Source organism: Diadema antillarum, unplaced genomic scaffold, assembly GCF_040938485.1.
Source record: "Diadema antillarum isolate AM-2024a unplaced genomic scaffold, OU_Dant_1.0 scf00000086, whole genome shotgun sequence".
In the NCBI taxonomy this organism is placed as follows: Eukaryota; Metazoa; Echinodermata; class Echinoidea; order Diadematoida; family Diadematidae; genus Diadema; species Diadema antillarum.
In genome coordinates, this window is record NW_027270975.1 from 2,997,241 (window position 1) to 3,023,012 (window position 25,772).

At 36.9% G+C, this 25,772-nt stretch overlaps 1 protein-coding gene across 1 annotated transcript; it reads left to right on the forward strand.

Moving 5' to 3' along the window:
- The first annotated feature begins 649 nt into the window (after positions 1 to 649).
- LOC139717995 (receptor-type tyrosine-protein phosphatase kappa-like) lies at positions 650 to 15,473 on the forward strand. The gene is made up of 10 exons (XM_071629483.1): positions 650 to 800; positions 1,160 to 1,295; positions 2,395 to 2,544; positions 2,859 to 2,958; positions 4,191 to 4,267; positions 5,394 to 5,528; positions 5,935 to 6,060; positions 6,772 to 6,920; positions 8,952 to 9,087; positions 10,247 to 15,473. The coding sequence occupies exons 1-10, from the start codon at positions 688 to 690 to the stop codon at positions 10,328 to 10,330; spliced, it is 1,206 nt and encodes a 401-aa protein (XP_071485584.1). The 5' UTR covers positions 650 to 687; the 3' UTR covers positions 10,331 to 15,473.
- The last annotated feature ends 10,299 nt before the right edge of the window (positions 15,474 to 25,772 follow it).

A 25,772-nucleotide genomic window follows, 5' to 3' on the forward strand; every position in this document is an offset into this window, starting at 1 on the left:
CTACATCAGTGGATGTTTAAAGATATTTTTTTTGTATTTAGAAGGGCTGTTATATGGTGATGTTTGCATTCACAATAATGATTTGTTGTTGTTGTTGTTGTTGTTGTTGTTGTTGTTGTTGTTGTTGTTTACAAGTGAACATGATTACTTCTCTCTTTGCATTAGGACCGATGCAAGCAGTACTGGCCTATAGATTCTCCTTCTATCAGCATTGGAAACTTCTCCATTTTCTTGTATGAGGATCAGAAATACTCTGATCATGTCATCAGGAAATTGGTTGTTAAGAAGGTAAAGTTGCATGTATTAGCAGTCTGTAAAAGGAAAATACATTTCTGTTTGATAAGTGTGAAGGGGTTGTTTGATTTTCCTCAAATGTCATTTATGTGTTTTAATAGCATTGCTGCATTCATTCAAGTCACATATGGATTGGGGTTTTATTTTCCTTCGAGTTACCAGAAGCAGTTGACAGCAGTAGCATTTTATATCAGTTACATTGGTGGTAGTCTGTATGCAGTTGTCATTTCTATTTCCACAGAAACTACTTTTTCACATTGTCCACAGTGCTTTTTAGTTCTACACCCCTTCTCAATCATTTTATTATTTTTTTCCCCTCACGGAGGAAAGGCTGAGGAAGGAAGTGAAGAGAAAAGAACTGTCACCCAGTTCCACTACTTGTCCTGGCCTGACATGGGGGTTCCAGAGTACTACACCACTCTCCTTGACTTTGTTGAAGCTGTTCTCCATCACCATGCCACAATGTCTCCAGCTGATAGAGCTAGACCTATGTTGGTACACTGCAGGTTAGTATTCATCAACCTATAATTGTTCCTCTTCACTCCTGTGTACTTTTATCATGAGCATCTGTACAAAGGCCTCAAAAGTAGGTGATTGTAAAATAAGGGAAATTATAATTGCTACTGGTTGACAAATTGCCCAACATGTACATATTATATGAAAACCAATTATTCAGTTCTTTAGATGGAGCCAATAATCTTATTAAATTATGACTACCAAAAAACTGTATAATCGGTGCATATTTATGTCAGTGTAGAGCAACTTGTCAATCAGCTGCAATAAATTTGTGAATGCTGTGGATGCTAATGGCTGAATGTGTCACCCTTGATACAATTCATTGACCTGTCATTGCTCTCCTTCATAGTGCTGGAGTAGGAAGGACAGGCACCTTCCTCACCCTCTATAACATGCTGTGTATGATGCGAGAGACTGGAAAGGTGGACATCTTTGGATTCGTCAACGAGATGAGAGAAAACCGTATCAAGATGGTGCAAACGCAGGCAAGAATATGTAATCTGCAGTGGCGGATCCAGAGGGGCGCGCAACCGGTGCACATCCCCCCCTTTAATTTTCGTTAAAAACAAGGAAAATAAAAAGAAAAAAATGAAATGAAACCCGGAAGTGGCTCCAGAAATATTAGTCACGCCCCCCCCCCCCCCCCCCTTTACAGAATTCCTGGATCTGCCCCTGATCTGTTACACCTGAGTAAATAGTTGCATGTTTTGTATACAAAAAGTAAGATAAACTTCATTTTTTAATGCTATCCCTAAACCAGTCAGTCCCTGTGTGTTCTGGATTGCTGTAGTATTATTCAGGTCATCCTCTCCCAGGATTTTTGTGTGCAACAAGTTGTAACAAAATTTCGTGGATGATTTGTAATTTGTAATTTGTTGATGATGTGATTAAGAAATTTTCTACCTTTTTGTCTTTGTATTGAGTTTAGGACAGGGAGGGTTTTGATATTGTGATGGATTTGTGTGTGTAAAATATACATGCATATGTGTGAGTAATATTTACCAATGGAGGGACAAATGTGTTTCTTAATCACAGACATTGAAACAGTAACATCTAAAGACACTGAGTGATTAATGTTTCCTAGCAAAGGGATTGTGATGTTTGTAAAGGGCTCAAGACCAGGAAGGCCTATACACATGTAGGCTTCAAGACCACACAAGCTCAAATGCCTCCAATCCGTGCAAGCCTGCGAGCATTATCCTGTTGTGGCTGCATTTAGATGATGATCTTCATACTTGATGGTTGTCCAACATTTCCACAGCTATGATCTTTGCAGGCTCACGTCTGCAAACGGTTGCCTCCAAAATAATGAATATGATGCAGCTAAAATGTACTTTGTACTTTATTGAAGATATCAAGTTAAGAATAAAGAAAAACTGTAAGAAATACAAGTAAGATGACTAGTTTACAGCAGAAGACAAAGTGAGGAAAAAAATCACAATACAAATTATAATACTGCATGTAATTCACACAAATGCCTTTCGAGCACAGCTTGTTAAATATTGCATAGACTTGTTGATGCAAGAAATACTGTAACATGTTGAGATCTAGCCCTCTACATTTTGAACCCTCCTCTGTTCACAGGATCAGTATTTGTTCATCTACAATGCTCTCCTTGAGGTCTACTTGTCAGGCCAGACCAACATCCCTGTGTCGCAGTTCAAGAAGAAGCTAGATACTCTCAACAGGGCTGACCCAAAGACAAAGAAAGCCAACATTCAGGTGGAATTCGAGGTAAGAAAATAGATGGCGGCAATTTCAAATTACACAAAATTATTCTTTTGGATGTCTTGTGGAGACAAAAGAAATGACAGATCACGTTAAGCAACTTATCTGCTACAAAGTGAGATTTTAGGAAAGATATCATGAGACCTTTAAATTCAGATATTGGCTGACTTGCAAAAGCTACTTGTCTTCAAAGTGATTTCGGAACACTGCACTCACAATTGCCATGTTGAAAAGTTAGTAATCCACACTATTCTAGTGTAACAAAGTAAGAGATAGATCCGTCAACCTGACAGAATGTTATGTTTATCCCTTCCTTACAGCTGCTTGACTCACTAGCACCAGTTCCTCCTAGCAACGCCTGCAGAGGAGGAAAGATGCCTCAAAACAAGAACAAGAACAGATTCCAAGACATCTTGCCATGTGAGTCAAGGCAGCCAATCTTTACGTGTTGGAACTATTGAACTCTTTGAATATCTCACAACTGATTTAGAGGTGTAATGACAAGAATTGGGTTAATGTCTGTTTCAAAGATGTTAAATTTATAAAGTTCTTAACCTTAAAATTGCGGAAAGAATTCTCTCTGTGATATGCACACAATAATTACAGTAGAGATTTCTTCTCATTCTCCTAGCTGTAATGCATGCTATTGTGAGTAATAGATTTATCTTTAATAGATCATTAATGTGTGAAGACACTCCATATTCAAATTGGCTGTAATGAATATGATGAAACAAAGCAAACAGAACTGTAGAAGAATCATGAGAATTGGACATAACAGAGAGATGCCATTGTAAAGGTTCATGTTTTCACAGATTCCTGATTGTAGGTGCAACCATAGAGTGTACATGCAAACTAAATGATGTGGTGATGTTCCTACAGTACCTCCCAACTTTTGCAATGCTTTTTACCAAATATCATTCTAAATCATTATAATGTTTTAGTCTATTACATACCAGCTGTAACCCCTTTTCTTTTTAAAAATATTACTATTTTTATTACACCACAATAATTGATATAAAGAATGCATACTTTTCTTTCTCATTTTACATCAAAACTGAAATTCATTTAAGATTTTTGATGAAGTGAGTGAGAAGCTTGTGAAGGGATGACATCATCTCATCTAATTTACAGAAGTGGTGGCAACCAATATCACTATTTCTTGAAAACATGTCAACATTTAAAACTTTTTCATTTTGAACGTATCAATTTCAATGCAATTCAGTATGGGTTTTATTGAAAAAGAAACACCAAATAAAAATCCAAACTGTAAGTGTACTAACCATATTTGGTTCACATAAAAATGTGACAACAGAATAAATATCTCATCTTTACAATGGGACACAGAAAGGAAAGAGACATGGAGCTGAAACTAAAAAGGACATTTTGACATGATATCCAAGTTTAATGAAACTGCACAAACATTTTGTTTGTTTGTTTGTTTGTTTGTTTGTTTGTTTGATTGTTTATTGTACACTCTATATATAGGAGTCAACCTAAATGTTAAGTAAAATTACAAATTAGTTTAAAGTATTGTTCATTAAGTGCTTCCATGGTGTGGGTGAAGACTACAAAGTATTCTGATACTGCACACATGACATACATTGTAGAGCAAAGTTATTTGTTATATCTGTCTGTCTTCTTTGTCCCTGAAGTGGAGAAGAACAGACCGTATCTTGCCTCAGGAGGACTGGAAGATTCCACTGATTACATCAATGCATCATTTATGAATGTGAGTATGGCTTGATCACCTCACCATGGCTAGGAGTTTATTCAAGGCCTTTAGGTTCCCATTACAGAACTAGGAAACCTAGATGGAGCTGATGGAGAAATTTGAACTCCTGTTCATTCTCTTAGGAGTTGTTAACCTTTCTGCCCACTTTGCTTGTATTAGAAGTACAGGATTCTCTACAAGTTAGATGTCTCTTTGTTATTATGATTAGTTGTTTCAAAATGTATCCTGTGAAAATGTTTTAGCTCATCTGAGGAGTAATTTCAGTGTTCTGTAGAGAAGTAGGAGCAGTCATGTAACTGTCAATTATTTCATTTTGGAAAAGGATATAATTGTTAAATGTACAGTTGTATGCAGTGCTGTCATTTCACTACTTGTAATCATGTTGATGTATGTAATAAACATGTGTGATTATGTTTACAAATCACACTGATAGTCCAGAACAGAAGTTTTACAAGAGCATACTTGATCCTGTTGACTTCAGCCATAATTAATTCATTTAAATAACCTGTCACAGAAACTTTGTGCATTGATATTCCCTAAAAGTTGTTTGTTGATAATTTACTTGTCATTATATTCTAAGAATTAAATCTGTACTTGATAAATAATATTCCCAGGTATTTAGAAAGGTGAGTTGTTATTTAGTGGTTGCAGTGTTAGGGTTAGGGTTAGTATTGCTTGATCAGTTATACAACAAATTCTGTGATTGTGCTCTAGCTGCATGTTCATCATACATACAAGATGATATACATGGTGTGCTACATGCCAGCAGCACATGATTCAATACTACACATACTAATTTAAAAGTAACCCCTAAAATCGGTTGGTATCTAATTATCTTATTAGCTCTAATACTAGCTCACTGATAGCATACTGAGGAGACTATTACTACAACTACAGAAACAATTTCTACAAGACTGCCAGTTCCACAATTGTTCCCTGCTACCCGTACTTCCACCACCACTCAACTGTCAGACTACTGCTACTGTGACTGATAGTGTTGCTTTTGCTGTTGCTGATGCTGATACTGATGCTGCCACAGTGCAGTAGTTTCTTTACATATTGTATTTTTACTACTGCAAGTGCTCAGGGCAATGTCAGTCTTTTTCCCTTCCTTCCTTTTCAGACCTTCACAGAGAAAGATGTCTTTGTAGCTACCCAGGCTCCCTTGCCCAATACAGTAGTGGACATGTGGCGACTTGTCTTTGACTGGAAGTGTCCTGTTATTGTCATGCTCAATGAGCTTGACCCAACTGATAAGGTGAGTGGTTACTATGGCAACTCCAAAGAGCCAGCAGAATGAACCCAACTTGATTGTGTCATTAAAAGATGTGGGACCCTGTATTTTTGTCACAAACCTAATTTACATTCTTAGTGATCTCTTGATGTGCTTTATGACATATGTTATTTTATTGTGGTTGACTACATGGTAGAAATGTTTTCATTTTATGTTTTATCTTTGTCGTGTGTATGAAAGGGAAAAGATTTCTGAGATTAAAAAACACAAACAAACAAAAAAACCCATGCAATAGAAAAATACACTGTGGTCCAAAAGATTTTTCAAAAGTTTATTTTTTGAAGTCTCCAAATTCCCCACTTGTCATTTTTAGGCTCTTAACATACCTCATCATGTTTCTTATCCTTTTTTTTTGTCTTCCACTAATCAGACGTGTGTTCAGTACTGGCCTGATGAGGGCGCTGTTCAGTTAGGATCTCTAAACGTTTCCCATGAGAGATCTTCAAGCTCAACACATTTTACATCTGACACCTTCACAGTCTCAAGCAAGGGAGAGGTTTGTATTGACAAGATTTCAGCGTTATTTTTTCTTTTGCTTTGTAAAACTGGTAAGTTGTGTGCATTTCCTTTCTGAGAGGAGAGAGGAATTGTATGCTTATGTACACTGTCTCATAAATGCTGCAGTGAACAGCAGTTAAGAAAGATTTTGTATTTTGTCTATACAACAAAATTTTGAAGCATCATAAATTAATGCTTGAAACATTATAAATGATTGTCCTAATTAATGAGTGTAATACTGGGTGTGTGAATGACGAAGGTATGATGTGAATGAATGAATGAATAGAGAGAATTATGGGGGCTAAGTGTTCAAAATTTAGTGCATTCTTAGAGGGTTTTTTTATGATATCCTGCATGCTCCAGCATGATATCATAGAGAGAAGTTTGATAAATATTTATGAATAAATATGCAGCCACATGAATACATCATCATATGAAGAAATAGCCACTAACTGTGTGCAAGTGCTTTTTCACGTGTGTCTTGTTGGTATATATATATTTTTTTCTTTTCTTTTTTTTTTGCAAGAAGTCATGGTCATGTAAATAATCATGTTTTAAAATTTCCCAAACATTGACATGATTTTTTTAAAAAAGGTTTCAGTGAATTATGGTATATTATGAACAGCAACCCAAGTCTAATAGATGGGGTTGAATGTTCAATTTTAACCTACAATTAAGTTTCCTTTGTTGTAATTTTTTGTGCAAGCAGAGTGTGACCGTGACACAATTCAGACTTGTTGGGTGGAGCCCTGCTCACAACAAACCAGGCTCCCCAATGTCACTCATCCATCTTCTTGAGGCAGTACAGAAGGTGGTCAAGACTGCCCATAGCAAAGGTCCAGTCATCGTCCACTGCATGTGAGTACTGCAATAAGATTACTTTCTACTGGATACAGAATTGTGATAGCTCCTATTTGTTCGTCCCACAGCTATCTCTTCAAAGTATGAGACAATCTTCGTTACTTAAACCATTACAAAATGGTGGTCATGAATTGGCTCATGTTCTAATCAAATCTTCTACCTCCTGAAAGTATCAAAAAGCATTATATTCTTACATGTAGTTTCCAGATTCAATATTCACTGCAAATAGTACCAGATTGTGCATGTCTTATGTGCATTCAACTTGCTTTTGCAGTATTAGAAATTGTAGCTGTTTTCACTTGCTTTGTTTGTATACAGCATTCTAGATTAGGTATCCCAAGTTTTTATTGATGGTAGGGGATAGTTAAAGGCCTGACAGTGCATGTAGAAATACAAAGCATTCACTTCTTACCCATGTGCATCCCTGTCAAATCAAACATTCTACTGATCTTCCCATGGAATGGTCTGTTGAGGCCTGGGTTAACTAGAGTTAACCTCTATTGCATGTTCCAAATGGTATAACACTTATTCTGAAGCTGTAAACCTCACTTCAGAGGAAGCCTGTCGTGAACAGATGCAAATGCTTATTTACCTCGGATGACGTATCTGTGTATCTGAATAACAGGACTTACAGATGTACCTAGACTTTGTAGATTATCTCTCAGGAAAGTCTGTTACTGATTTTGGTCACTTTAAATGGCATCATTTTACATGTAAGCTATTGCATGATGTGTACATTGTGCTTAGTCCAGAAAACCCACATGTAAAGTCACTGTCTACTGACATTTAGTGAGTGGTTGAATGAGGGATAAAAAAAAACAAGGTAATGAGAAGAAAAATAAATTTTCTCTGTTTTCAGGAGAAAAAAAATGAGTGTTTCCCACCTTGGAGACAATTAAAGACAATTTACAACATATTTGTTTTACAGGAGGCAATATTTATACCCCCGCCAAACGAAGTTTGAAGGGGGTATATAGGAATCGGCGGACAGTCGGGCGGTCGGTCGGGCGGTCGGGTGGTCGGGCGGTCGGGCGGTCGGTCCGTTGCAAATCTTGCGTCGCGAACTACTTCCTCAGTTTTCAACCGATTCCCATAAAACTTGGCACAGATGTGTGCCTTGGGTTGTAGATGTGCAAGACGTATTTTTTGACAGTACCCAAAAGTACGTTGCCATGGTAACGGCATATTATGGGCAAAAATGGGTACAAATCTTGCGTCGCGAACTCCTCCCACAGTTTTTGATCAATTTTTATGAAATTAGGTACAGATGTTCATCTGAATATGTTGATGTGCAAGACACATATTTCCGCAGTGGCAAAAAGTGCGTTGCCATGGTAACGGCATGTTATTGGTAAAATATAGGGCAAAATGCTTCATGGCAAAACTGCTTCATCAGTGTTCTTCCAATTCTCATGGAATTCATATTGAATGTTTGTCTTAGGATATAGGTCAGCATGACACATTTCTTGACAGTGACAAAAAGTATGTTGCCATGGTAACAGCTCACATATTATGAGCCAAAATGATGGAAAATTTTGTGTTGCAAACTACTTCCTCAGTTTTTGCCCAATTTCCATGAAACTTGGTACAGATGTGTGCCTTTGGTTGTAGATGTGCAAGACGCATTTTTCGACAGTACCCGAAAGTATGTTGCCATGGTAACGGCATATTAATGGCAGAAGATCAAGGAAAGATCTTGCGGATTTAACTACTTCCTCAGTTTTTTGACCAAAGCTTATGAAATGATGTTTTGACCAAAGCTTATGAAATGTTGTTTGGCGGGGGTATAACCAGTCGCTGTAGCGACATTTCTAGTTTTGCCAGCAGTTAAATTTGAGAATATCAGTTTACTCCCCACATTTGTGACTACAAAAAACCATGAAAACTACAGCTTGTACTGGTATATACATTGTAGTAGGTTAGACATATTTTGTTCAAATTGGCAAATTCTGGAAGGATATAATCCAAAGTGAAATTAACTCTAAAATACATGGTTATTATGAGGTTATAACCTTTCATTTGTCACAGAAATGGAGTCGGTCGGAGTGGAGTGTTCTGTGCTCTATGGTCTGTGATTGACAAGCGTGAGAGAGAGAACACAATAGACATCTTCCATGCTGTGCAGAGACTTCGTACCAACAGACCCAACATGGTGGAGTCACTTGTAAGTGTCTTATACAGGCTGCATGAACCTATATTGTACTGTGAATATGGCATTGTCTACTAGTATAATGTGTGACTTGGCAAGTCTTGAGGTGAAGCAGCTGACTACAGCAGACACTTGTTGCCAAACTATTCAGCTGTCTTTTTGGCAAAACCATGTATCTCTGTTTCAGCACTTCAAGAAACAGACACATTCAAGAAAATAGACTTCCAACTTTTACAACACTAAATCATTCCTTTACTTTACCACATATTTCTTTTGACATGCCATGGTAAAGCAAGTTATAGAATGCTTGTAGAATTTCCACTAAAAATAATGTTGTTAAACATGTTGAAGCTTTTTTTTTTAAGTATCAGGGATTTTCTCAAGACACATATATAGTTTTGCTGATGTACTTGCTGTCATTTTGTTTATTTTTGGCTAAACAGAAGGAGTGATCTTTTCTCTGTACACTGTTTTGGTAGAACCATGTAAGTCAGTGGCTAGTAGGTCAAATGAAACATGCACACATATTTTCGCAAAAACCATGTACAGCTCCTTATATATCAAAGCTTTTTACATGTCTCCAGCAGTGGATGGTTTTGCCAAATCAAATAGCAGCTCTGAAATGATACTTTTGATTTGGCAAAAAGTGTCTTTCAAAGAACAGAAATATGTGGTTTTGGCACATCATTTTGACCCAAATCAGAATTTACTGAAATTAGATTTTAAATGATAGAAAACAACACATGACAGACCGTGCATAAATGTGTAGGAAAAGTCAAAACCTGTAAAATTGGCTGAATTTTGAAAGATGTGGTTATGAATATCCATGTTTGTATTGTTACCTATAATGATGAACAAGTTACAATAATTGAATTATATGAATGTTGAGAAAGGATCATAATGTTTGTAGATGAAAGAAATGTTACAAATTATGCCTAACAGTACGTTCTTCATTTAGGCATGAAAGAATGACAGAGGATGTAAGTCTAAATATTGAAACTTTGCAACAGCACCAAAAGTGCAAGCGCTTTCAAAAATCTAGGTATGATTCAAGTGTTTACATAGGTATAGAATAAGTGTACTGTATTTTGCAATGCTGTTACAAACTCTGTACTAGTGCAGGAATACATGATCATCAAACATAAAATGCTTTGCTAAATTGCATAATCCACAGGACCAGTACCAGCTGTGCTATGATGCCATCAGCCAGTATCTTCAACAGTATGAGGAGTATGCCAACTTGGATGTCATTCGCTAGACAAGACAAAGAGGGAGTGAGGAACCCTTGTTGACTGTGCCAAGTTGCTGTACATGAGTGCATTCTGCACTTGTGATGAAGTCTTTCTTTGAGCAGAAATATGAGTTGTTTCTGTAGCCTTGCCTCCAGACATTCAATGTTTGCAGAGTCAAGTTCTGGAGCGTGCCTATAGTAGTAACATGCACGATCAGTTCTTGTTAATCATGTATATGTCGGGTCATATCAGTATCAGTTGATTTTGATTTTGATTTTGTTTTTGTCATGAATACATGATGCAGCACGCTGTAACCTGGGGTACCATCATACCTCTTGTTGTGGCGTTGTGCAGCACCACCTCATTTTCTTCATGATACATTGTAAAGTGCAGAATACAAATTTCTGTCCTGGTGGCCAGTTTTCAATAATCAGTGATAACAATATGTGACCATGTATCACAAAACCAACAAGTCGCACACCTTCATTTTACATGAGGACTCAAAATAGGTGAAACGGGCCAACCAAGTCGATCTTGAGTTTGTCATATTTTCTAAAAGAGCTGTTGTTCTTCTACATTAATGCCAAGTTTGGGATCATAAAGTGAAAGGGAAGGTGTATTTTCAGCAGTTTTCTACAACCCTTTTTTTCTGCAAAGTAGTGAGATCAGGTATGTCTTAGAGACCCCTTTTCATGTCTTGAAAATCCTTTACATACTCTTCACTTTCAACTCTCATAGTTTTGAATGGATAATGCTGCTGCTCTGAAAGTTGGCATTAATCATGGAAAGAATGTGCTTATAGAGCTTGGTCAATTTCAGGTTAATCTGATAATCCCTTCTTTGTTGTTGCTCTAGTGGTTTACATCCTGTTCTTTTGTCCCATTCATCACACAGCTTGCACGGTTTGGTAAAGATTCCTGTACACGCTTGAAAAGACTGAGTATTTAAGAGCCTCTTTTCTCAGTTCACACTTTTCCAGAGTGTGTGCTTTCTTTCCAATATTTGTATAGGTTATTATAGTCCATTTGAATTGAGTCATAAATCACTTTAAAGCTTAGAGTCTACTTTTTCAGAATCTGCCCTTAACTAAAACTCCAAGTCTGGCAACTTTTTTTGGTTTATGATGCAGGGTCACATATAGTGGCTGGGCAGTAGCACTGTACTGTTCAGTGCCATTATCAGAAAGATGAAAATATTAAATTAGGTAAATCACAGGATTTATTCTATGTATAAGCTTTTATTAATTGCTATGTTTAGATTTATCACACAACAAAATATTCCTGAAAAGAGAATGATGAATTACAGTCATCCAGATATCAAACCAAGAGTATCAGAAAGATGAACATATTAAATTAGGTAAATCACAGGATTTATTCTATGTATAAGCTTTTATTAATTGCTATGTTTAGATTTATCACACAACAAAATATTCCTGAAAAGAGAATGATGAATTACAGTCATCCAGATATCAAACCAAGAGTATAGCAATTACAAAAAAAAAAAAATAATTCAAGAAAATGGCAGATTTTTAATTGGTACATTGTACACTAGGACTCCCTAGAGCTTCACACACCACTGCAGCTAGACATGTACATATAGCGGCAATCTTTTCAACCATTAATATGCAAACCCCTCGAAACAGTGAGTTTCAACATAGAGTGCTTGTCGGACTGTCTTTTTCACACAGTGCAAGCTACCATTCCATGTATGACAACTTTGTCCATTCATGTCCTTCAAAGCTGCATATCATGCATGCATTTTTGTAGCAGAAGAGAATATGGTACTTATTGTCATGTTTACGGAGCATATTAAGCATATAAGCACAAAATATTTTCATTTGGAAATCAGAGCTATCTCCACATTATAGTGATTTGGAGCACTATGCGAGGGATCAGCCAGCACGTACATGCCAGAATAATGTGGGGTATGGGGTAAGAGGTCAAAGAAATGAAAACAGTAATAATGTACAAATAATACTTATTGTTTGTTTCATGTGACGTTTTAGTGTCACACAAATTGATGGAACAAATATAAAGAAGATATGTAAATTGTTTGAAGTACATATGACATACTGTGTAATTATCACAGAAATCTAGTAGACCTACTTTTATTCTGTGATCAACAGAAACTCAGAAATGTAAGTAACTGTGATACTTTGAGTCTTTCCAGGAATATATTAGTGCAAGAAATTATGCAGTAAATGTGTTAATGATCAGTACTTGCAGGTGTGTTATAGCCAAAAGGTCGATGTGGGGTACATCAAATGTGAATGATGTGGTGCGTCATGTGTAGACTTGATTTTACTGTTAAAGGTGTACTAGATATGCATGTATTTATCCAGACTATAAAAGAATCCTTCATTTGTTACTGGATGCAATGCTCCATGTGCTGAGAAGCATGTTTATGTAATATTTGTTCAGCTGTGATTGATAATGGGAATGGTTTTATTCGCTTATGTTGCTTTTTCATTTTATGAGTGCCAAGAAATAAGCACTGAGACATTTATTTACTCAGTTGTGTAGATTTAAGCAAAGAACAATTTTATTTTTATATGAATATAGTATAGCTTTTATGGGTGTTGAGGTGCTTATGTTACACGTGCGTCACAAATTATGTAGGAGTGTGGTTGTAGTTATAATAGACAGGGTTGGTAAGTTTTACTTTGCCAGCATTGAATATGGAGTGTCGTAGCAGGAGCCAAGAGGAAATCATATTTAGCCTACAGCTTTTACAATCAAGAGGAAGTAAGCATTTCCTGTGATTTTAAACCATTCCTTCCACCCCAGTACTGGTCATTAGTGGAGTGATGTCAAACTAAAACTACAATGTAGTAATCATCATGAGCATGCAACAGCCTAATAATGCACTTCAAAATGTCTAAGATGTTACAGTCAAACTAATGCATCAACAGTAAAAGTCACTTTTGGCATAAATGAACAATGCCCTATAAACTATGCAAAGGGAGTGATAGGAAATTTAAGATGAAATCCATCTCATTTTGTATTGTGCCATTCTCTTGTTAAAGGTGCCATGGACAGATGAGATTTGATAGTGGCAGGAAACATGCTGCAGCAGTCACAAAGTGTGATAATGGTATCCCAACTCTTCTCCTGTTTTGATTGTAGGAGTGGAATGCTCCGACTTCATGGCCATGTTTCATAAAAAGATGCACTCAAACACTAGTCAGAAAATCAAACATAAGTCAGGTTAAAAACCGTATTAGAATTCAATCTAATGAGAATTGAGTATTCAGAGACTTTATGCAACAGCATTCTACATAGCTTACAATAATAGCAAAATAGCACTTTGAAAGAAACTGCCAAAGACTAGTCTGCACTGGTTATCAGTATTTATACGTAATGTGAAGAGACCATTTTTTTAATATATTCAAATTGTATGCATGCTTTTTTTCACTAAAGATTTCCTTAATAACTACAAGTCTTGCAGGAAGCTTTTATCTACCTAGCAACAACTGATGAATGCAAAATGAATACCTGGCAAAAGAAACTAGACGAAGCAGGTGAATAACAGGGTTTTAATACTAGGCTGTAGGAAAACACACATCCATGAATTTTAGTACATTTCAGAACATCTCTCTTTTGAGTATAAGTAAAGCAAAATAACAAAGGGAAACAAACTTGTCAGACTCAAATCGGAAAGGCACTTGACTACCTGCTCTGTTTGTTTTATCTATACTATCAAAGCAGTATGGCAGTTACGCAAGTGATGTAATTTGAAATGCCTACTGCCAGCAATATCTCAAAATTTTGCTGTTTTTCTTCTTGCAAATACACTGCAATATGAAGGACAAAAGTCCTCTGGGTGTGAAACGAATAGAGATTAGAAATATTTCAATCGATCTTGCCCACAAAAGTTGTACTCCAGAACTCATGTATGTTCATTGTGCTCAAACTGAAATGTGTCAACTGATGATTTTCTACAATGAGCTTCCTGCCACAAAATTGTGTCAAAACCAAAATAAGTTGTGTCATGAGTAATATCCATACAACAAAAAAAAAAACCTTCTGCTGGGATTTCTCTTCTTTTCTTAGCTTGTTTTATTTACACTATTTCAAGGTCTGGGTGTGTCTGCTTCTTGTACATGTATGCTTACAATAGTGAAATGAATTTCTATTGCTGTGTTCTGTAACTTTATATTCTGAAATATGTTTTCTCATTTTCTGAGCTATCCTGAAGCAGTCAAGTACTGGAAGGATTGTACCTTCCTTTTCCTTGCAAATTTCCATTATTAAAAAGATTTTCATGAAATGTTACATATTTAGATATCGATACTTGAATGGCAGATAAGATTTATACTCTTTGCATGTTAAGTGTCAGTATTTTTTGGTCACATGATTTTGTAAGAGACCAGTGGAGTAATGGTAATAACTCGCAGATGATGTTTATGATGTTGCAATCGTTTTCTCACTGCTGTGCTTCCAACTACTATCATTGAATTTATTATTTTGCTGAAATCATTTTGTAAATTAATATAGTGAGAGACAGATTAATAGAATAGAAATGAAGGTCAAGTTGGCTGTCTGCTGGAGTCAGAACACAAGAGCAATTGCTGAAAATGGTTACTTCTGTTAATGACTTTGTGGCAAGGATGTGGCTGTTCACATCTCACAGTACTATGTTATGTGTCTAGGGATAAGGGTAGAGAATACAGTTGCTGAAATTTGATATTTATGATGGCAAGTGGCACAGGTTGCCATTTGCAATTTATAATTGTTATATACTCATGAAAGGTTGGTAATGGTCTCTGCGAACACGAAATGATTATCTAGCAAAGTATCACATAGGAGCTGTGATGCAAGATAATTTTGGCATGTGTGACTCATATGAGCAACCATGTTTTTTGTATCCACTCATATAATTGTGTAAATGTACAATTCTTTGCTATATTATATGTGTATTTGGTACTTTTAAAGATGTAAATGATCATACAGAATACTTAATTTCGGATAAGAATTCTAGTTTCTATATTTTAGAGAATGCTGAAGCTATATGTGTATATACTAGTACTACTTGTAGTATGTCATAATCATATCATGCCATATATTTGTAACTGGGGGGTGTTGTTTGCTGAGGTGTAATTTTCTATCATTTATATTTATCAGTGTTGAATAAATCTCATAATCTCATATTATGAGTTGGTAGAAATTGCACATATTTTTTGAACATGACTTTGATGTTTTACACAGTTCCTTCATCACACTTCCTTCTCATACACTGTACCTCAGACAAACAAGCAAATTCCAAGTTTGATGCAATAGTGATGGAACATTTTGCACTATAAATTGTTTTAGCATTATCATCAATATCTAATATTCATGCATTGTTGCAAGTCCTCTAACTATAGTTAAGATTGCTGAAGGTTGGTGCAACTTTTTATCTTTTGTAATTATTATTATTTTGTGGTTCAGAAGTATAGGCCTACACATTAATAGCGATTTTTTTCAACACATTCAATCAGTATCATTGCTCTTACTGTTGGTTAATTGGAATCTAATGTACTGTTCATGCCTGTTTCAAAACTCACAACCCCGTGATAGAGCTCTAGCAATGACTGTCAGATTCAATGGTCAACCTATCTCACGATTTTCAACAAAGAGACAAACTGCACACTGGAATTGAAATAATTTTGTGGGTTTTTGCTTGTTTTTTTTTTTTTTTTTTGTGTGTGTGTGTATGTGTTCCCTCCTCCACCCCCACTTCAGGGTACAGGTATATGAAAGAGGGAATCATTTCAGAACCAAGACAGAGATTTTTTTTTTTCATGAATTATTCATTATGATGTAATCATTTGATTTCCAAGCACATCTTTTTTGATCATTTAACTTTGTGCAAATATGATAGTAGCACCCAGTGTACTTCATTATCTCTTTCTCTCTTCCTCTCTCCTCATGGGCATTGTCTCTGTGTGTAATATTTACTAGACTATCCCTTACATTACCCCCTCATTCACCCATTTACTAGACTATCCCTTACATCACCCCCTCATTCACCCATTTACTAGACTATTCCTTACATCACCCCCTCATTCACCCATTTACTAGACTATTCCTTACATTACCCCCTCATTCACCCATTTACTAGACTATCCCTTACATCACCCCCTCATTCACCCATTTACTAGACTATCCCTTACATTACCCCCTCATTCTCCCATTTACTAGACTATTCCTTACATTACCCCCTAATTCACCCATTTACTAGACTATCCCTTACATCACCCCCTCATTCACCCATTTACTAGACTATCCCTTACATCACCCCCTCATTCACCCATTTACTAGACTATTCCTTACATTACCCCCTCATTCATCCATTTACTAGACTATCCCGTACATTACCCCTCATTCACCCATTTACTAGACTATTCCTTACATTACCCCCTAATTCACCCATTTACTAGACTATTCCTTACATTACCCCCTAATTCACCCATTTACTAGACTATCCCTTACATCACCCCCTCATTCACCCATTTACTAGACTATCCCTTACATCACCCCCTCATTCACCCATTTACTAGACTATCCCTTGCATCACCCCCTAATTCACCCATTTACTAGACTATCCCTTACATCACCCCCTCATTCACCCATTTACTAGACTATCCCTTACATCACCCCCTCATTCACCCATTTACTAGACTATTCCTTACATCACCCCCTCATTCACCCATTTACTAGACTATTCCTTACATTACCCCCTCATTCACCCTTCTTCCATTGAATGCAACCAAAGGAACTTGTACTTACTTTAAATTAAGAAATCTCAGAATTTCAAATGGACTTCAGTGGGTTCATTTGTTATGCTGCTTATCATCTGTCGTTGAAGGGGCATTGAACTTGAAGGAATGACACAATTTACAAATGTGCACTAAAATAGTGGTGAAAGGTGTTTGGTCATTACATCAATAGATTGTGCTTGATATTTTCCACTGTTCATCTTTATGTGACTTTGAAATGCTGGAGCTTTATCCAAAAAAAGAAAAAAAAAATCTAATAGAGTATGCATTGTTTTAAAAATGAAAGGGAATTTGTGGTCTTCTTAAACCAACATACCATCGTTAATATCAGTTTGAAGTAGCGGCCCTGACAAGATTATTCTACACTGTTGTATCGTGATACATGTTCACACATAATTTCTGTAATAATTCTGCTCTACGGAAAAAACGAAGGCGCAATTGCTTGCGCATTTTACATGTATAACACTATAAGAAAGAGTTATTTGTAATTTGGGTTGTGAATATACATGCAGTAATATTAAACGGCTGACTTGAAGACATTAAATTAATATGTCACAACTGTATCTTGCCGTTACAATTCATTTTACTGAAGGTTCGTTATTCAGAAGGTTCATTTATTGGAAAACGAAATAACGTTCATTATTCCAAAGGTTAGGAAGTCCATAGATCAAAAAGAAAGAAATAAAATGTTAGTTATTCCCAAGGTCGATTAATCCGAATATGAAATAAGTTCTTTATATTCCCAAGGTTCGTTAATTTAAATATGAAGTGAGTTTTGCCGTTCCGAAAATGAAATTAGATTCGTTGTGTTTTTATGCTTTTTAAGGTTCGTTGATATGGATATGGAATGAGATTCGTCGTTCCGAAAATGAAATCAGGTTAATCAGAATAACACGAATTTCTTCTCATACAACAATTGGGATATTACGCCATGATGGGTAAAGTCGCCGGGGAGGGATGATTATTACATGTAACAAGGAAACGTAGATCATAATCTTGATTTTTATTTCATCTGAGCAAAAACTGCATGAGAGAATCGACTAAGAATATGTGTGGGACAGGACAGGGTTAAGATTTTGGGCACAGGTGGGTTTTTGTAAGTTCTTTCCTTTCTTTAACCGTAATCAGGCTGGGGGGGGGGGGCGGAATCCGCCCCCCTCGACGTTTTGCGCAATATCTTCGCAGCGCGATAAGCTCCCGCCGCGATGTTTCATGACTTTTTTCTTTCAAGTATCGCGCAACTTTTGAGACAAAAATTGTTGCGCCCGCGCGTACCGTTTTGACGTGACGCCCGTTCGAAAATAATTTGTCAACCCCAAAATTGCTCCAAAACGTGATTTCGTGTACAAATCCAATGCAAATTTTGTTTTTTTTTTCAAGTAATTCACATAGAAATTCATATCCTGACTTAGAATGGACGAAATTAATTTATTTTAGCATAATAAAGCTTCGAAAAATGTCTGTGACAAATTTTGGCCAAAAAACAAACAAAAACAAAAGGTCGAAAAACAAAGAAATACGTAAGAAATTCAAAAAACAATCAAATACATAAATTAATTTCGATACAGATTTTTTTTTTATCCTATGTCTCAGAAGAATGATACAAGAAACATTTTTAAAAAGAAATTAGCTTAATTAGAGCATTAATAAGTGATTTAGAGCCCAAAACGGATTTTATGCATAAATTACAATAATTAATTAATATAAAATATAAGAAAAATTTTTCGGAGAAAGCAACCATACATTTTGATAGTAATACGTCGCGGGCGTCGCGTGTGCCGATTTTCGGCGCGATCACGCGTTCCATAGGCGAGATCTGAAGGGGGCGGAATCCACCCCTCCCCCGATATAGCATAGCCAAAAAAGCCCAGCCTGATTAGGCTTAACACTACATTCCGCAAAGTTATGTTCACTTTTTTCCAATAATTATGATGATTAATATTAGTATCAAAATCATGTGAAATATTTTCAGCTGTTTTTACCATAGTTTATCGATTTGCACTTGTCTTTTAAACAGTCACGATTGTTTTGTTCAATTTTGTTTACACATTCAATGTGATTGCTTTGTGTGTATTTCATTTGCTTTATATGGAATCAGAAATAAGAATTACAGGGAAAAAGAGTGTTCATGCAAGTATTCATCTGTGTATTATGTACAATGTAGTGTGTGTGCGTTGATGTACGTGTGTGCGAGTTTGTGTTCATAAAGGTAATAGATCTGTGTAAGCATGATGCCAGCATTAAAATGGGATGTTGAAGTTCATCAGATCATACGTGAGGCAAATAGTGGGAAGGGGGGGGGGGGGTGAGATGGACATCCAAACAATTTCAAGGATTCTATCTACAACGCACCCCCTTAGGATCAATACACAACCGCACACACACACACACACACACACACACACACACACACACACACACACACACACACACACACACACACACACACAGACGGACGCACATTGCCGAAGTACCCCAATGTTTTCCCCCACAGAGAAAATATTCCCGCAACGTCACTTATTGCCGAACTGAAATACAATCGTATTTATTTGTAATTATGTTCTTGATAAAAAGCAAAATATTTCCTCCCCTCCACCTTCTGCTCTGTATGCCCCCCCCCCCCCATTCCTCTTTATCATCATTAAGATGATCGAGCCAGACATGAGGTAGAAATAATTATTACTTGAGGCCACTCAAAGGCAGATTAAAAAAAAATCACACATACGGTACGTATACTAACAGTAAAAGAGCCACCAAACAACAAAATACACTAATCAAATGTTTTCCATGGTAACATCTCTTTTTACACGCTTCGCAAACATGGAACAAATGAACCAAAAATATCCTTCGTAATGCTTCCAATCTAGGTTGAGAAATAGACACAATAAAATTTGTTCTCTGTTCTCATACAAACTGAATGATATAACTTTTTTTTTTTATAAGCAAATGGACATAACTCATATAAACATGTTTTTATGCTGTAGTCTAAATGCACTTTTCTTTTAGCATGTGACTTTGCCCCCTCCCCCCCCCCCCGAAAAAAAAAAAAGAGCTTGGGCTCAGAGGTTACTATCGAAAGGTACTGTATTTGTCAAGTCGTGGGTTTTAGCTCCTTTTTATTTTTTTGCGTTTTTTTGTTTTTGTTTTTGTTTTGTTTTGTTTTGTTTTTTTGTTTTTTTTTTGTTTTTTTTTTTTTTTTTTGGGGGGGGGGCAATCTCTTGGCAAGGCCACTGTACCATCCATGATAATAGCTAAAGTCTTCACTACAGATCGCTACACGCACTATCGAGAGATCAGTGGTGTGTACATCCATTTTATGTGCATGCTGTCAAGCACAATCTGTGTAATCGGCTGCGTCGTGCTGCTCGAAATTAGGGAACTTTCGCAAACACGACGCGGCCGCTAGTTGAGCGTGCCACGTGCAAAATTTACTTTTGCGCATGCTCAAATTTGAAAAGTACATCCTTACGGTAAAAACTAAAACGAAAACGGTTCTCGACCAAAATAGCTTACGGTCCCAATGTTGGACACGATTGAGCAGTCAGTCAATCAGCTGTCTTGTCGCTACTGCTGCTTCGTCCACTCAGAAAAGCGAAACAGCGTTACAGAAAATTTACTTGTCATCATACAGTGCGAGGACATTTTAAAGGGATCTCTGCCCAATGAATTAAGAGGGCGCTGTGGCACGTTCACGTTTATAGCATAAGGAAAGAGCACTTGACCTTGCACTTTCAGAAAGCAGGGGGGATGTGTCAGTAGCAAGTGGAAAATTTTTGCATCAAAAATGACATTTTGGGGAATTCTCTATACATTTCCTTCATATCATTGTCCAAGCTTGACGGGGAAAAGAAACTATAGTAGTTTTCTCATTCACCGAAACTTAAAAACATAAAAACAAAAATCACAACTTTTCAACTAATTGTCTATTATTCTTCAAACTTCGCTGATGTGAGCTATTAATATTCCAGGATTCACTTAAGTTTGCATATATGTTTGGGTATCTGCATTTCTCTTTATTATGATATCTGGATGTGTTGGCTCAGTGAGTAGAGCGGCTGCCCTCACAATCGGGAGGTCGTGGGTTCAAACCCCGGCCGCGTCATACCGAAAGACGTTAAAAGATGGGAGTTGCTGCTACCTTGTTTGCCGTTCAACAGTTGAAAAGGTTAGAGCAACGTCGATCTGGCGCTGCTCAGTGGCTGCCGGGCTCACGATCAATTGGGCAAAAAGAATTTCCATTCTTGGACAATAAAATTTGGAGTTTATATCCAAAACAATTATTATTATTATTATTATCATTCATTCTGAGCCAGAGGAATTCTCATCCTGCACCAGTAGGCCCTACTCCCACATAGTCAGTTCGTCACTCCGACCAATAGCCATTGTTAGATTTGCCGATTTGTGTGAAATGTATTATTCATGAGCTACTTCGAATATAGTAATGCTGGTTGCTTGTGATTTCTCCTACCTAAGGTAATCTTTAATTCAAGTGCCGAAGTTGGGAAATTCGGACTGTTGTACAGCAAAAGGGAGTTTGAAGATAACAAGCTTGCTCCACTGTAGTTCTTTCAGAGTTACCCACAGCGTCGTATAAAAGTGACAATATCAGTGACATACAGTGCTTTATATTTTAGAATTGAGCCCTGCAGTAGAGGAATGAAATAAATCAGAGAGAGGTAAATGTAGGTTACTTATTTTTGCCATGCCCATCATGAAGTTTTCCTACTTGTTATTTCCTCACTTTGTAATACTTATTTACTGCAGTCATCATAAGGTAACATTAAGTAGGGCTTACCCAACTCAATCGTTTATTGCAACTTTACCCCATGATTTAGAAGTAAGGTGTTCTTTCTTCTTCTTCTTCTTCTTCTTCTTCTTCTTCTTCTTCTTCTTCTTCTTCTTCCTCATGGATTAGGTCAGTATTCTATTACTGTTCTCATTTGGAGTAATCTAGCAGTTGCTGTTGGCCTTGTGCTCATCGTTATAACTTTGTCCCGCAAAGCACAGCGCCGCCTGTCGGTCGCATTGGCATAGTCCTTCCGCACACGCATTTCTTGACTTGTCTACAAGAAAACGAGACAGTAACATAATTCATTGTTTGGTTTTATTTGATTTTATTTGTACTCGTAAAATTTTGCGAGTTCAATGGTAAAAATTTGACTGAAATTGGATGAAAAATAAGGAAATTATGACATTTTAAACTTTTGCTAATTTATGCGAAAGAAAAGAAGTTCTTGTACAGTGGATATGAATATGAGTGAGCTAACCATGTCATAACCCAGGGCCAGGGAGGTGAGGGGAATCTCAATAGCGATACTTCCTTATTTTTAATCCGATTTCGATCAAAATTATACCGTTGAACTCGCAATATTTTACTCTTTCTTATCCGACTAACTTATATTTGGACTGGATTTCCCCTTTAATGCAAGCATCAGAGGAATAAAAATTCAAACTTCCAGAGTTCATAAGTCAGTTCATTTTCAGTGATCGAACTTTATTACTCCCATGTTTCTTTCATTGATATGCCATCGTTCTTTCAAAGCACATAGGCCTACTTCCATACCGAACTTTGACATTTTGAATATCACCACTAGTGAGTCAGTTATCCCCCCCCCCCCCCCCCAAGGGGATGGGTCTCATAGGTTTGTTATTTTTTTTTTTTTTTTTTTTTGGGGGGGGGGGTGGTTTTTTGGTTGTGTTGTTGTTTTTTGTTTTTTGTTTTGTCTTTTGCATGGAAGTGATGGACCAGTTACAGTGGCGAATCCAGGGGAGCCCCCCCCCCCTTTTTTTTAATTGTTTTTTTTTAATAAAAGAATTAAAGGTTTTATTTGCGTTCCCCCCTCCCCCTTCCTTTACGGAACTCCTGGATTCACCCCTGAAGTTAAAGGGTGTGTACAGTTCTGGTCGAGGTGAAGATTTAGCTTTAAACGTTTTGTGAGATATTCAGAAACCACTCTATGAGATGTCAAAGGGCGTGCAGTTCTAAGGGATATCAAAAGTTTATTCGATGAAAATCGGTTTTGAAATGGCTGAGATATCCAAAAACAAAGTGAAACAAAGAGATACTAATAAAGTTGGGGCATGTCGCCTTTTATTATTAGCACTTTTTTGGATATCTCAGCCATTTGAAAACCAATTTTCATCAAATAAACGTTGAATCCTTCTTAAAATTACATGCTCTTTCATATTTCATAAGAGGCTTTTCATTATCTCATTTAGGAATGTTCAAAACATGAATCCCTACCTCAACCAGTACTGTACAGTCCCTTTAATAGAGTTGATAGATTTGAATCGAAAAGGTCTGTACAAAAGGTGCGCAGGGTTAGGGTAGACATCAATTTGTGCATACTTACAGCATGTGATAACAGGGGGCGTACTCTCCTGACAGTTCTGTTCCGAGTAAACGTACGACCACCAATAGAGGCCAGCACGCGAACACACATTATCACTCACTAGCCTATCATAGCACCGATCGTGATGAAAACAGCATCTGTTCGGAATAGGGTATAGAGGATAAATAGGCAAGTACAGTTGTATAGTCATTTGGATGGCGTCTTATTAGTCCCATCTGCTTTCTGTAAGACAAGAAGAAAAAGAAGTTTTGTGTATCATCTACGCAGAAATACCAACGAAACAACTATAATTGGGATATAATATTATTTCATGTGTTTCACGTATAGCTGAATGGCCCGCCTCTCTACGAGTTCGTCAGAAGTTCAATGCAAATCAAATTTTATTTCCAATGTCATAATTTTGTTTTTCATATTTTTTTAATCCCAAAATTTGCTGTTTGACAATCTTACACGTAACAAGACAGCTTTGCGAGTTTAATCTGCGTATTCTTGTTTGGCCATTTTTCTTGTATGGCCATTTTTCAATCGTTCGCAAACTTGTCTAAAAAGAACCTTTACCACTGTTTACTTGCATCATACACGAACATATCAACAAGAAAACAACAACAAATCATTCAGAGAATAAAGGAGCCTGACATATACAAAGGGGGCTACTGGCAAATGCTTATTTATCGCACTTGTTCAAGTAAGTTTGTTTACATAGAGAAAATAAAATCAATAGATTGTGAGCTTTCTCTGAGAATACTGTGAAAAAAGCAGATGCATGGCTTTCGCCAAGATTTATATTTTGGTTTGTTTTATCTGAAAAAAAAATAATAAAAAGTCCGGTTTGTATTGTAACTCGGGTAAGCCCCTCGATTACATCCAATATTAGAGGAAAAATAACTTCATATTACATTTGGCTTGTTCATATAAAGTCAACATTTTCTCTTTCCACCTGATGTTTGTTGCCATCATGCTGATGTAATAAACGGTCAGCAGATTTTTATTTTAGACGCCAAACTGATATTGGTCATCTCTGTACTGGGTGGAAGAGACAACCAAGGTGATAGTGCGTGGCACGTGTGTTACGTCACCACTATATCGCACGTGGACTTGACGTACATGATTCTCTTATTACCTAAACACAAAATGGTCCAAAAAGGAGAAAGAACTGTCAGCTAACAACTGATATATATCGCTTGTGGTTTTTAGAACAGGATGACCCCTTGAAGACAATGCTATGTCATTGATCTATTTCAATTTCATGTAACCTCTCTCATTCTCACGTGTAATGTGATGAACAGCATGCATGCGATTGAACTACTTTTCTCTAGTTCTTGTTTATCTTAGGTAACATCGATGACACTTTGTCTTGCCTGACTCTCACATTTTTTTTTCAGAATTATATCAGGTCGCAACCGTGACACCTTCCTCTTCCGTATCCTGTCACTATAGCCATAAAAATAAATAATTCTCACAATACTTCAGCAAATTTCAATGACTTTCCGAAATAGCGGTCACCGACGTTAATTGGGCGTGGACATGCACAGAAAAAAAGACAAACTTTTGTTGTCTGAATCCTTACTCATCCAGTGGATCCACGGGCTGCCCTTGTCCACCGAAGCCACACCAGCAGCCGTAGCCGTAGAAGTCCCAGGGTGACCGCCCGGTGGCACACGTTATCATGGATCCAAACTGTCCGAGTGCTCTCCGTTTTCTCTTGCCCATATCTGCCGAGTGTGCTATTAAGTGTGACAGAGTGTTCGTGTATATAATAATATTATGTATATACATATATATGGAAACATAGATGTATCTGTGTGTTCCTTCATTAAATCTCTTTATTCATGATAAATCGTTAACCATCCCTAATGTTCCCCTAACACATCATGTATGCTGGAGAAAACAAGGGGGGGGGGACAAAGCACTTCGATATTATAGTGAGTCATGATTGTCGAAAGACGTGTCGAAAGACGATAGAGCCTATACGTGTTTCTACTGTATATGAAAATGGAGCTCTGAAAACAGTTTACAAAATCTGCTTTTAACAATTATTTTGATGTCTTGTGTGTTTCGAAATCCATTTTTGTAGAGTCTTAATTCTGAATTTCAGACCAAATGGACTTGATTTCGCGTAGGATGTCGCGATTGGATGTCATAAATCTGGGCACTACCATCATTTTTTAGTCAGTCAGCAGATCTCGCCTTCCGCGTGACGTCATTGAGCAGTTGTGCTTGAAGTGAAATGCCTAGAGTATCGGGAATTCTTCACGAACTAGCATGATATGGCATCTATCCATACTTTTAGCCTTTTCTCACAATTCTGCACCTCTCGAAACTAATCTCGACTTAACAGGTACGTGAATAGCATAA

Excerpts from the sequence above, each read along its gene's own strand:
- LOC139717995 (XM_071629483.1), top strand. The coding sequence starts at position 688 with ATGGGGGTTCCAGAGTACTACACCACTCTCCTTGACTTTGTTGAAGCT. Across the intron at positions 4,268-5,393 it reads TCAATGCATCATTTATGAAT|ACCTTCACAGAGAAAGATGT; the intron begins GTGAGTATGGCT and ends CTTCCTTTTCAG. Across the intron at positions 6,921-8,951 it reads CCAGTCATCGTCCACTGCAT|AAATGGAGTCGGTCGGAGTG; the intron begins GTGAGTACTGCA and ends CATTTGTCACAG.